The 12,757-nt window shown below is 37.9% G+C and overlaps 1 protein-coding gene across 5 annotated transcripts in view; it reads right to left on the bottom strand.

Annotated features, from left to right (window-relative positions):
• thrb (thyroid hormone receptor beta) overlaps positions 1-12,757 on the bottom strand; it is a gene marked incomplete at its 5' end in the record, with an annotated part of 82,450 nt that overhangs the window by 7,621 nt on the left and 62,072 nt on the right. For 2 of the 5 annotated variants that reach the window (XM_079176433.1, XM_079176434.1), the window contains 5 exons: positions 129-387; positions 1,475-1,621; positions 1,958-2,044; positions 3,189-3,394; positions 3,709-4,047. In XM_079176433.1, coding sequence (XP_079032559.1) covers positions 129-387; positions 1,475-1,621; positions 1,958-2,044; positions 3,189-3,394; positions 3,709-4,047 — 1,038 coding nt within the window. Of the gene's footprint in view, positions 1-128; positions 388-1,474; positions 1,622-1,957; positions 2,045-3,188; positions 3,395-3,708; positions 4,048-4,851; positions 5,192-12,757 lie in introns of those variants that run through there. The other 3 variants (XM_079176437.1, XM_079176436.1, XM_079176435.1) reach the window with 3 other exon arrangements.

A 12,757-nucleotide genomic window follows, 5' to 3' on the forward strand; every position in this document is an offset into this window, starting at 1 on the left:
TTTCTTCTGTCATGATGGCTTTGCTTTGGAAAGTTCTGTAAAACAAATACGTCAACAGGCTAAAATAAGGCCGACCTAATTAGCTCATGCCTTCATATGTAACAATAATCCGGACATCAGCTGCTTACCAGATGAAAGCAGGATGACAGCCTGTAGAAGGGCAACCTCCGAGTCATCCAAGTTGAAGGAGGACAGCGACACACCAAGGTCAAAGATAGCATCCGATACTACGCCCAATCCTCCGTTCTTAAGCTGACCCCTCGTGACGGCCATCTCGCCGTTGAGCGTGAGGGTCTCACTCTCCGGATCATAGCGAACAGCAGCTCGCAGTGACATGATCTCCATGCAGCAGCCTTTTAACAGGATGATCTGGTCTTCACAAGGCAGCTGATAATAAGGAGAAACAGATGAGCCAAGGAGAAGAATATGGATGATCTAATGATGGTGTGCGCTTTAAAAACAGCAGAAATACCGTTAAATTAAGCTATACGTACGTCACTGGTTAAGACCTTACGTACGTACGCTATAAGTGAGCACACATGTTTTATAGTACATTAATAGTAAGCTCACCTAATAGTATGATTCATAATATATTATTAGTAAATTGTGTTGTATTATTTCCAACCCAAAATGGTATGGAAATGAAATATTTCTAGTCAGACCAAATGTCATATCAGGAAGTACGAACAACTTGGAAAACTGCCTGTTGACTCTATTCCTATGAAAATAAACCACAGTTGCATTCCTTAAATGTAAAATAGAGATAGTGTTCAATTCGCACACTAGTTTCCAATAATACATGAATGATGAAAAACTATTATTAGTTCTTACAACAACTGACAAAATAACTTATTTGTCCGTATTTTCTTTGTCGTAAGTACCAGTAAATACTTCTTACAAGGAAGCTTTCAAAACATTTACTATGAAATAACAGACTTGTAAATTACAACTTTCGATACTTTTCATTTTAATTGTTGACTTGACACCTTCTGTGATGACAACCAAATGTGTAGGATTTACTCTAAATTAAAGCCTGCTGGATGTAAGACTTTTGCCATTGTCTTACAGTTTTATTGTGTTTTGTTTACTTTTTTTTAGCGTTAAGCACAATGTAGCTCTGCTCTAAAAAGTGCTAAACAATTATTATTAAATTATTATTTTGAGGCCTGATGATACTTGACATTTTAGGAAATCTATACACATTTTTGTTGCATAAACAAATAATTTCATTTTTTAAATCTCATGTTATTGACTTCCCAAAATATCTTAGATAAGCCAATAACATTGGTGGCTTTACAAGGACATCGGTGGCTTTACTGTAAATCCACCCTAACGTGTCAACAGCTCGACCTGCGCAGCCGTCGCCGCCGCCGCCGCCGCCGCCGCCGCCGCCGCCGCCGCCGCCAGAGGAAGCATTGTGAACTCTTTCTTCTTTATCTACATGAAACTTTAGCAAATAAGCTGCTGCACTTACCTCACAAAACATTGGCAGTTTTTTGGCAAAGTCCACCACTCGGGTTATGGCAGGGGTGATAATTTTTGTAAACTGACTGAAGGCTTCTATATCCACTTTGTTTCCTTCAGGTGTATTGACCATGGACGCTTGACCAATATCCTCGGGCTAAAACAACAAAGAGAGACGGTCAGCGTCTTAACAGTCTCCAAGTTTGGATAAAAAATAAAACAGTATGTAGAAACATTTATACTATTGAGAACAGCATTGATCTTAGCATTACGTATAAACAACTCAAGGGTACGATGACGAGAGTAAAGTCAAATACGATAACGGAAGAACTTGAAAGTGAGTAAAGTGGTTTGATTTAGTTTACAATATGTTGAATGGGGACGCATCACTACAGAGATTTCACACTCGTATAATCCAATGCACATAATGTCCTCTGCATGTAAACATGTTGAAAGGCAGTATATTAATTTCAATAAATATTTGTGTCCGTACCTTAGTTTCCTTCACCCCCGCTGCACTCTGGTCAGAAGTATAGAATAAATTACATGTTATTTCATTAAGAAGCATAGCTTCCTCGACCTGTTGGATAATCAACAGGAATTGTGAAGTTTCAATGAAGAACCCGCGTCAAGCCAACTAAAAAGAAAACACGTTAAAACTGACAGATGAAAGAGTTTGCAGAGAGAAAACAGTGTGAGGACAGAAATCCAAGATGGGTTTCTATGGCAAGATTCAGGCTCAGGACCACGACTTCAAAACGGGTCCTCAGAAACACTCGACTACACAGAAATTCATTCTTAATAATGGACGACTGTGTAGGACTTCAATCAACCGAGCTTTTAAAAAACATTTCTAAATTAATCTTTTTTAAATGTGTCTCGAAAGGCGTCAACACTACTTTACAGTAGAGTTTGGGTTAAAAAAAGAAAAAACAAGCTAACGTGATGAAAGTGCAGAAGTGAAACACACTCTGCAATATTCGCGTTAAGTGACTCCGCTATATTCGTGTAAAGCGACGTGTGTAAAGCAACTTATCCGTAAAGTTACAAACATTTTATTTCCCTAGTACTCTCAAAATGCCATAATATTTCGCAAATTCCTCGTCAAATGACGTTCCGACCCTTAACAAAAAACTGCAACTACACCAAAAACATTTAAATTCAATGTTGCGCTTTAACGAGTGCTCTTTCTGATCGTGCCACAGAAACCCAAATAAAGTCAACAGTTGAGATGGACTTTCAGTCTGGAGAGCAATAAGACTCTACAGAAAGGAAAAGAAAATTAGTCAAAAAAGGGTGAGGAGTGAAATCAAAAGCTACAAACAGAAAGAGAGAAAAATGAAACGGCACAAAAAAAGCAAGTTATTAGTATTTGCGATTAAGGATCATTGCTTTGTAAGACGCAAAAAAAAAAAAGAGAAGAATAAGATGTTCCATTATAAATTAGCGCTGCTGCGTTGAACACACTTTTCTCCGATCGTCCAGCTAATTCTCCCCACACTACAAGGAGATACAAAAAGAACACACGGACATATTAACACAGGGAACAGTGGCTGTGGTGGAAGTGGAGGAGACAGGGGCATGATGTGGAAGGGGGTCTGTGAAGGGTGGGAGGGGGAGATCTGGGGAGGTCAGGGGAGAGGGGTGGTTTGGATAAGGCAGGGTAATCAATACAATGAAGGCTGTGGTGAGGAGGGAGGGAGGGAGGGAGGAGGGTGTCTCACCAGAAATTTCCGCTTCTGCTTCCAGTGGTTGCCCTGCGCGTTCGTGGCCATATGGGCCTCAGTCACCATACGGATGAGGTCCCACTCCTCCTGGGTGGGCTCCTGTCGGTCCAACACCGTCTTCTGCCGTTCATCCTTCCGACGGCGCTCCCGGTTCTCCTCGATTAGCTTCCGCTTGGCTAGCCTTTTGCTGTCGTCCAACACCACTGGGGGGAAGACGATTAGAGTGGACGGGAATCAGGAGTGAGGAGAAGGGGGAAAATGCACGGAATGATGTATTTGTGACGTAGTTGAAAATACAGGGCAATAGTTGCTTAGATTAAAATCCCAAAACAGGCATTCAACATGGTACTCTTTAAGAGTAGTCATTAATAGTCAGTCACTGTAGTCTGGTTGACTTAATTTATTTGATGGCAAATTTTCTCTGTGGTCTCTGGCCCAGTTGATACATTAAACACATCGACAGAAACACACAAACAGAACAAGACGCAGACACAACATGAAGACATGTCGCACTTACAGTCTGTTGCCATTCCCACAACAATGCACTTCTTGAAGCGACATTCCTGGCACTGGTTCCTGGTCACTTTGTCGATGACACATTTCCCCTCGTACTTACAAGCGTAGGTCGGGTTGAGATTCTTCTGGATCGTCCGCCTGAAGAAACCCTTTAGAGCAGACAGGCACGTGCTCAGAAATGCCTTGAAAACTAAAATCCTCAGAATTAGCTGCAAACAATCAAGAGTCGCTTGTGTTACCTTGCAACCTTCGCAGGTAATGCAGCGATAGTGATAGCCCGTGGCTTTGTCCCCGCACACTACACATAGCTCATCCTTGTCTAGGTAACTTGGAATGTACCCTGGAGAGAAGAGCAAATGGTTAATATCAGATTTTCTTGGGGGAGAAAAACAAAAAACATAACATTTTTGTAATGTTATGTTGTATTTTAAATGTATTTTTTTAACTTGTTTTGCTTCTTTCTTTCTTTTTTTCCTTTTCTTCTAAGAAAAAGTGAAAATGAAATTGCACAAATAAATGTGGTTCAAATAAAAGGCTAAAAATCTATCTATACAGTATAGCAACTGTTCCTTTGCTTCCATTTGTAACATGCAGGTGCGCAATGTGGTTTGGAAAAGTCACACGATTTAAAAGGAAGCTGACCCTTGTAAGTCCATCTGACACTGTTAACTAACTGAGTTAACACCTTCTGCAGTATTAAGATTTGGCTTTCGGCCTAACGAGATCAATACTTTGACCTCTGGCAGACTCAAGGACCGGAGATGAATTGATCAATATCCTTTTGGGGGTTTCCTAAGAATCTCGCATCAGCCTTCTGTTGCCTCACCATTAATCAATAAGGAACCCCGCCCGCCTCAGTCAAACACTCTGAGCATCAGATGCACAGAGTCCCGCTCAAAGACTTGCCGCCGCATGATGCCTTAAGTCTTGGATTTGTGCTCGTTAGACTTAATTTGAAACCCCCCCCAGACATCGTATATTCATTGATTGATGAAGGACGGGATAGCACTAATTACCAAAAATATTCTCAACGTCCATATTCTTTACACACAATCCAGAGCCACAACCACAAAACAAAACTATTTCATTCGTCGATTTAAATCGTGTACCAAAAATGTGAACAATCCCAATCGGTACGTCGTACCTTTCTTGTGCACCTCCTGCATCCATTGCAGGTGTGAGAAATCAGATTTGATCTCAGGGAAATATTCAGGCTGATGGTGGAAATGACTAAGAGGGATCTCCATGCTGCAAAACTCGCTCTTAAAAACAGGAGAATCACCCGCGTATGAGCAAGAGTAGTGCTGGCTGGGCGGCCAAGCCTGTTGCTCAATGCAAGGCGGATGGTGCAGAGGTTGGGGTTCACAGTGTCCGTACCCGGGTTGCTCGCCCGAGTACATGCAGTGTTCCCCACCACCCTGCACCGCGTAGCCTCCCATCCCCGAGTGAGGCATCTCATACATGTCTGGTATGCAGTAATTCATCGTAGAGAGCCACAGCAGAGCACCATAAAAAGTTGTGGGGGGAACTCTTCGTTCTCCAATAAAAGAAATCTTAGCAGGTTAAAAAAAATCTGGTTCAAAAAAGAGCATCAAGCCAATGCGAATGTGACAATTACAAGTTTCCTGGTCTGGATGAAAACAAACTTCATAGGGAGGTTGACGTTATGTAGACACCGAATCCACAGACTACACCTCTCAACTGCCCCACCCGCCACCGCACGGCCGAATTGGGAAGCAGAGATTTATGACGACACAGAGCTCTAATCTTACACTCCACAAATCCTCAATGTGTCACAGACAGAGGCATTGTCACAGATTAAGACCTTGCAAGTTGCATCTACATCTAATAATACGACTGGAAAACAACTATAAAAAAAAAAGCTAAAAAGGTTCAACTTTGTTTAAAAAGCCTTTTTAAGAGGGTTATCATATCTGTATAAATTGATAGTTCTCCTTAATATAATACCTTGCTGAACCATTTAACCTTTGACTTTTAACCCCTCACTTATCCTATGGGTATTTTAGAATTACTCCAACCAAGTTTGATGTTCACACACCCTGAGTTTTAACCATTGACACTAACATTCATTTCGCCCCTATCGTAAGGCTAATGGACAGAATGCAAATAAGAAACACTCGTTGCAGTATTTTGATGCATGAATCACTGAGAATATATAACTTTCAATAAGATAAATTAAAATAACTAAAATAAAAACTAACTGTATTTAGATTAATGGGCAAATCAAATCAGGGAATAAACTATAATTTTCGTTTTCTGATAATAAGATGCATATAATAAAATCTAAATGTGCGATAATTAATTCAATTATTTTTAATAATAAGATAAAAAAACAATGCCAACAAAAATGAATGTGAAGTCTAAATTGAGGTATCAGATTTTGTCATTAAGTAAGACTTCAGAAAAAATCAATATTGTTTTCCTAAAATGTGAGACACGCGAGCAACACACTGAGTCAATGCGTGAGTCAATGCTCAGCCGTATTGACTGGCTGTACTCAGGCTTCCTGTTCAATAGAAAAAGGATAAGCCTTATGGCGAGGATGTGTATCTGCTGGGATTCATAATGCCTTCTACAGTAAAGTAACAATGTTTCCTCATACTTACCCAAAACAGGTTGTTTGTATAAAAATTGTTCTGAGAAATGTTTTAACTAAAACAAACATACAAAAAAAGAAGAGGCTTCTGAATGCTTTTTTGTGTTAACTTCAGGTTTCGCATCATTTTTCAGAAAACAGTTAGTATCAGACCAAACTAATTAATTTAGCCTGTTTATTGTGATTATTATCTTATTTATTTGTGGACGCTTTCACTTTTCATGATTTAAAGTACTTTCTCTGACATTTTAAACATAGTTATTCTACTGATTATCATAAATGCTCATTTTTCATTACTGTAAGAATACATGGAAACAACAGTATACATTAATATATACAATAAAAACATTATATGAAGCCATACATTGGCACTCCAGAGGAGATTTGGATGATTGAAGAGACTACTGGTTGAAAGGTAGTCCATCATAGTCACCTTTGAATTACCAACCAAGTGGACTGGATCATTCAGTGTCTATATATGTCCATCAAAGTGTGAAATAAAGTTTTACTGATGATCATTACCCGCCAATATTAAGTAAAATATGGGATGAGGACATCAGTATCTATGCTTCTCTAGATGCCGATCTTTGATGATGTTACATTGTAAGCAACTAGTCCGTGTTTACATTGACAGGAGAGCTAGTTAACGATAGCAGCACCGCTAACGGCCAACGAACAAAGGTTTCGTTCAGTTACATTATGATGCGTTCAGTCTCTGTTCAGTGAAAATGAGTATTGTTAAGATGAATTACTTAATTAAAAAGTCTGAATGTAAAAGTATTATTTCATGTATTTGAGGTATATCTTAAAGTTGATCTAAATGGTTGCCGTTTTGCACTTTCGCAATTCAGAAAAAAATACATCCCATCATTTGTTTCTGCATTCTTCTGTAAAGCTTTGATCACACAGGCGCCTGAGATCTTCTTAAGATGACCAAAACCAGAACATCTTGTGGATAACGGATCGTTGAGGCGGGCCGTAAGCAAGACTTGAACACATGGCGAAGTCTGAGTAAAGACGCGTGCAGTTTGGGCTTTAGATTCCCTGCTGCTTGTACTTATCTGAATTCTCTGAATTGCAGCCAGTCTGCACGCTCGCAGTCACGTCTTTTAGAAAAGACTCAATCAATATAATTGATGTGCAGGATTATAAAGACATCTGCATAATAAATGGTTTTGAGCTTGATCCTATTTAAAAATGTTGCTCTCTCATTCATTTATTTTAATTTTATTTTTGGTATATATATATATATATATATATACACACACAGTGTTATACAACTTAGTTATAACACAATGTAAGAAGTATTCAAATTGGGAATGTTTAAGATGCCCCCTTTAACTTTTAGCCAAAGACAGCATTTCAATCAATACTATATAACTATATGTATGTATGTATGTATATATATATATATATATATATATATATATATTTTTTTTTTTTTTTTTTTTTTTTTCTATATTTACAGTTTTTAATCACTGTTCCCCATTACATAGACTTTCTTGAAAAAGAAAAAAATCCTTTACTTTAACTATATTTTACATGAAAAAAACAAATATTTAAATAAGCAATTACTGTCTGTTTCATAATAAATGCCCTACATTTAAAGAGATTAACCTCAAATGTAGTTGTTTTAAATGTTAAAATAGTATGTCTGTTTTCCCACAGTTTAATACACATTTATAACAATGTAACAATGTAATTTAATTCCTTTTGACCTGTGCTACATTTTTACAGTTTATTAAATGTAACTTTCAGTTACTGTAATTTGACGGTATCCATCCAGAAACTTTTGTTTCCTTTTTTTCTAACAGTGACGATCACCATGTAGGAAAGGCCTCTTCATGTGTAACACAAACAGTTCAATTGGTCAAACCTGACCCATCTTTAGTTCAATCTCAAGTTACTGAAATTAGTTCTACTATTGTGTCTGAAAATGCCCTTTACATTTTTATTTTATTTTCACACAAACGATTAAGCATTTTGCCCAATGAAAAACTATTTAAAACCCATCAGAAATTCAAATTTCAGCTCTATATAATTTGTGCTAATGTGAAATACTTCATAAAGAATATTCATTTGTATTCATCTAAGTGCATATTACCTGTGTATTAACTGTTTCATGTTGGATGTGTGCATACTTTTAACTGGTACACGCAGGCGTGAACACATTTCACCGATCTTAAAATCTCTTCATTGGCTACCTGTAGAGGACAGAATTAATTTTAAAACGTTATTTGTTTATAAGTGTTTAGAAGTCTATCTGTCTGACCTGCTGCAGCCCTATACCCCACCTCGCTCAAGCTGTATATCACCTATGATCTTAACATGGCACTTTTGTGTGATTTTAATGTCGAATTACTGTTATTAATCCAGTCTTTGACTGTATGACTGCTCATCTACTGTATGTGCAGCACTTTGGGCAACCGTTGTTGTATTTTAAAATGTGCTATACAAATACATTTTGATTGATTTTTGATACTCCGTATGCTATAGTGTATGAATGACTAGCTGGTCACAATATGATTTAAAATATCTAAAATTAAATATAAAAGCTGGTTAGTGATTGGGTCCTACTAATGCTCTTGAAAATGTCCTAAAATAACTTCCCAACTTTTAAATGTCTTATAGCTATATCTTTTACTACATATAGGTGATTACAATACATTTACAACAAATATTCTGAGTTATATACTGCAGATAAGGAAGTCGATTTCCACTAGGAATGAATCGTCATGTTAATGTCAGTTAAGCCTTTACACGTTATAATATGCGCAGTGAAATACAGGGTGAGCTACTCTTGAGGCTGTGCAAACAATGATTAGAATATACGAGACTAACCTCATTTCAACTTAAACAAGAACAAATGTCTAAAATTATCCGAATTCTGACTTATTTTATATTTTTTGGGGACGTTGCTTAAGATTTACTTAAATAAATTGCTACAATATATGATGTTCAAACAAACAGGAACTGGCACTAGAATCACATTATTAATCAAGAACACTGAAGTGTTTCACTTCAAAATAAAACGGTTAAAACTTGTTTTATTAATTACTCTATTATGGGAATTGTGATACAATACGGAAACACTTTGTCCACGAGTAATTGAAAGCGAAATACCACAAATAAACAATAAAACGCAGTCAAAATGTATTTGTATAAACTGGATAACCAGGCAAAAATGAATGTATCAACGTCTACTTTATAAAACCTGTCTGAAAAAAAGGGCTTATCCTGGGATTACTGACTCTATTTATGATATAAGTGGGACTTTGTGACAACAAGTTCATGTGAGCAACATGCAGCAGCTGGTAAGAGACGGGCCCTATGAGGCAAATCTGCTTCCAAAGAGGGCTTGATACCAGTTTAACTTTTTGATGAGGTGATGTCCTCACCATGGACTAATCTTGTTTGGAGTTTCGACTCTCGACAGTACGTTAAGCATCCATCAGACTGAGTGTTACGCCCTGTCAATACTTTAACAATCTGTTGTCTGAGTGGACAGTATTAAAGTCTACACCTGTTAGATTTGATGCTTTATAACACCTCAATGTTTTATTTTTCGAACATATTTTTACTTTTAAGTGAATGTAGAATTGATTTATAATCGTTTTTATAGTTTTAGTTATATAACTGAATATATATATATATATATTAAGGTATTGAACAAGATTAATTAATGAATTATTGCAATTATCTAAATGATTCATTTGCACGCTTTAATCTTTTGTTCACAGCTACCATTAGATACATCTGCACATTAAATACATCGTGTGAAAAAAAAGCTGATTTAAGATTACTTTGTAATTCACATTCTGCATTTTCAGAATAGCCACAAATGCGTCACTTTTAGTCAATGAAAACGAACACACGAATACATTTTAGTCTTTACAAAATAGCACAATCTACGATACATTTTAAACAATAAAAATATTTCCCTACTTACCCCGATTGCCTGTATTAGTTGCATCTTTTTCCTCTTTAACCTTGCTGTAATAAACACGTGTTGGAATAGGATGTCCACAAGAATATTTCACACTTCCTGTGTAAAGTTATGCTGAGTAAGTATAAATACTAACGGCTTGTCTCCAGCAGCTGGGTCCAGGTATTCCTGACAAACGGTTGAGGTAAACAACAGGCCGGTCTTTTTTAGAGAACTTAAAGACTTCTACTTTACAATCATCGTGTTCTTGTCTTGACAACAGGGACAGAGTTTCCCTCCGGATGGCACCTCACCACAATGACCCTGCAGCCGGATTTTGCACAGATATATGCCCTCCCCAATTGATTACTTTAGGCCAGGGAGTTATGTGTGGAATCTCTTTTCACCCCGGGTCCTCAGTTGACATGATGTGCTTTGCCAGATGTCCCCGGCTACTCTGCGTTACCTGAACAGGGCACATTAGTTGTTGAACCTTTCTCCTTAAAGTTTGGGTTAAGCTCAGGGGAACAATAAAGCTGATTCTGATCAACAGAAGGCTCCCATCGCCGGAGGTTCAAGTTTGAGAGGATTATCCCGCACTTTGGAATGAAGTGCAAGAATCTATTTTAGATACACTGCTCCTCTTTTTGAACTATATTCATTTTAGTAGTTATCTTACAAAAGTCCAAACACATAGTTTGGACTTTATGTTGGTAGAACTGTACACATCCAGTGAATGCTTGCAAAATGGATGGGGACGGGGGCGACGGGGGGGACAGGGGGGACGACGGGACGACGACAACATCATCATCATCATCAGGTACGTAGGTTGAAGTGCAGCTCGGTACAAAGAAAGGCAGCCCAGTATCCCGAAGAATTACATCCATATTGGATTGGATTCCGATGCACAAGGTTCAGTGCCACTTCAGGAAGTTCGCTCGCCGTTAAAAAAAAAAAGAAAACATTTTAAATCAACTATGATCACTATCTTTGTCTAACCTCAACCGAGTGCTTCAGTTGCCAGTCCCTAACCAGTTTGCCTTAACCGCAATAACACCCGGACCTGCACCGACGTACAGCGTGAGGATGTGAAGGAATGTTGACATTGGATGTAAAATAAAAATCTTTCAGGTATCGACAGTGCCAGGTTTAATGCCTGTTCTTTAAGCCTGGCCCGTAGTTTTTCCGATGATGGCTCTAAACTTATGAATATAGTTTTTCAATTAAGTACATGATTGCCTCCTTATCTACTCAATTTTAAAAGGCTCTCCTAGTTTGTTTAGGAAATACATTTGGGTAACACATACATGTTGCTCTTATGATCGCCTCCTGGTGCGTCTCTTTAGAGGTGCATCATACATTTCATGTAATTGCATAACTTGACTTATTCAATATTTTACTTGATGGGACATTTCTTAACATATCTAATTTTGCACCTCGTGTTACATGTATATTTCGGGGACAAATTTTCAATTTATTGTAATAGTTTCTAGTTTTGATGTTTCTGGTATATATTAATGTGTATTTATCATATCATTTAAGATTTTATATTATGTGCAAATTGGGATTGAAACTACACTTCACTGTGACACAATGACATCATTTGAGTCCATACCTATGGTCTGTTCTTAGTCGACATGCCAAATGAAGCACACGTGAAACAAGCTGCTTGAAGTTTTACTCGCAAATATAAAAAAAAACACAAAAAAAACACCCAAAAGTCTCAAGTTAGTCCAGAATTAAAAAACAAGTTTTTCTTCATATTTTTTTTGTGTTTTATCATTCTAGTGTATATTGAAGTATTCCTGTCCTGTCATTTTTGTTCTGAAAAGGTTTCTAGCTCGTAAACAAAAACAACTCTGGACTCATTCTTCTACAAGTAACTGTGCCCGTTGTCGTGAGCAATTCATCAGCGCTGCTTTTGTTCCGCACGTTGATCTCATTAAGAAGTCTGCAGACACGCCACTGCTGAGATGGAGATGTAATGAGTGAATCATCACAGCAGAGATTTCTGGAGGCAAACATCATTGAACAAGATTTCTCCTGAGACGCACAGAATTCAATTCCAACTTAAACATCACAACAAAGCTGGCGAAAAGCACTCTCTGTTTGAACTTGAAGTAAAAAATTCTAAAGCACCTTATATGAATACTAATTAGTCATTTAGCAGACGCTTTTATCCAAAGCGACTTACAATTCAGATTATATCACATTTCTACACCGTAGGCACAGCTGCGGGAGCAATTTTGGGGTTAAGTGTCTTGCTCAAGGACACATCGACATGCGGCTAGCGGAGCCGGGGATCGAACCGCCGATCCTCTGATCGAAGGTCGGCCCTGCTCTCCATTTAGCCACGGTCGCGTAGATTACACTAACAGGTATTCTCCAGTAGGTGCAGAGAAAAAAAAACACTGTAGTAATGTAGTAAAAGACCAGTGGCTCTCTATACGGTCAACATTGATTAACAATGTAATTACCTCAAAGTCACATCTAAGTCAGTGTGTTTAG

This window comes from Pholis gunnellus (genome assembly GCF_910591455.1).
Source record: "Pholis gunnellus genome assembly, chromosome: 16".
NCBI lineage: Eukaryota > Metazoa > Chordata > Actinopteri > Perciformes > Pholidae > Pholis > Pholis gunnellus.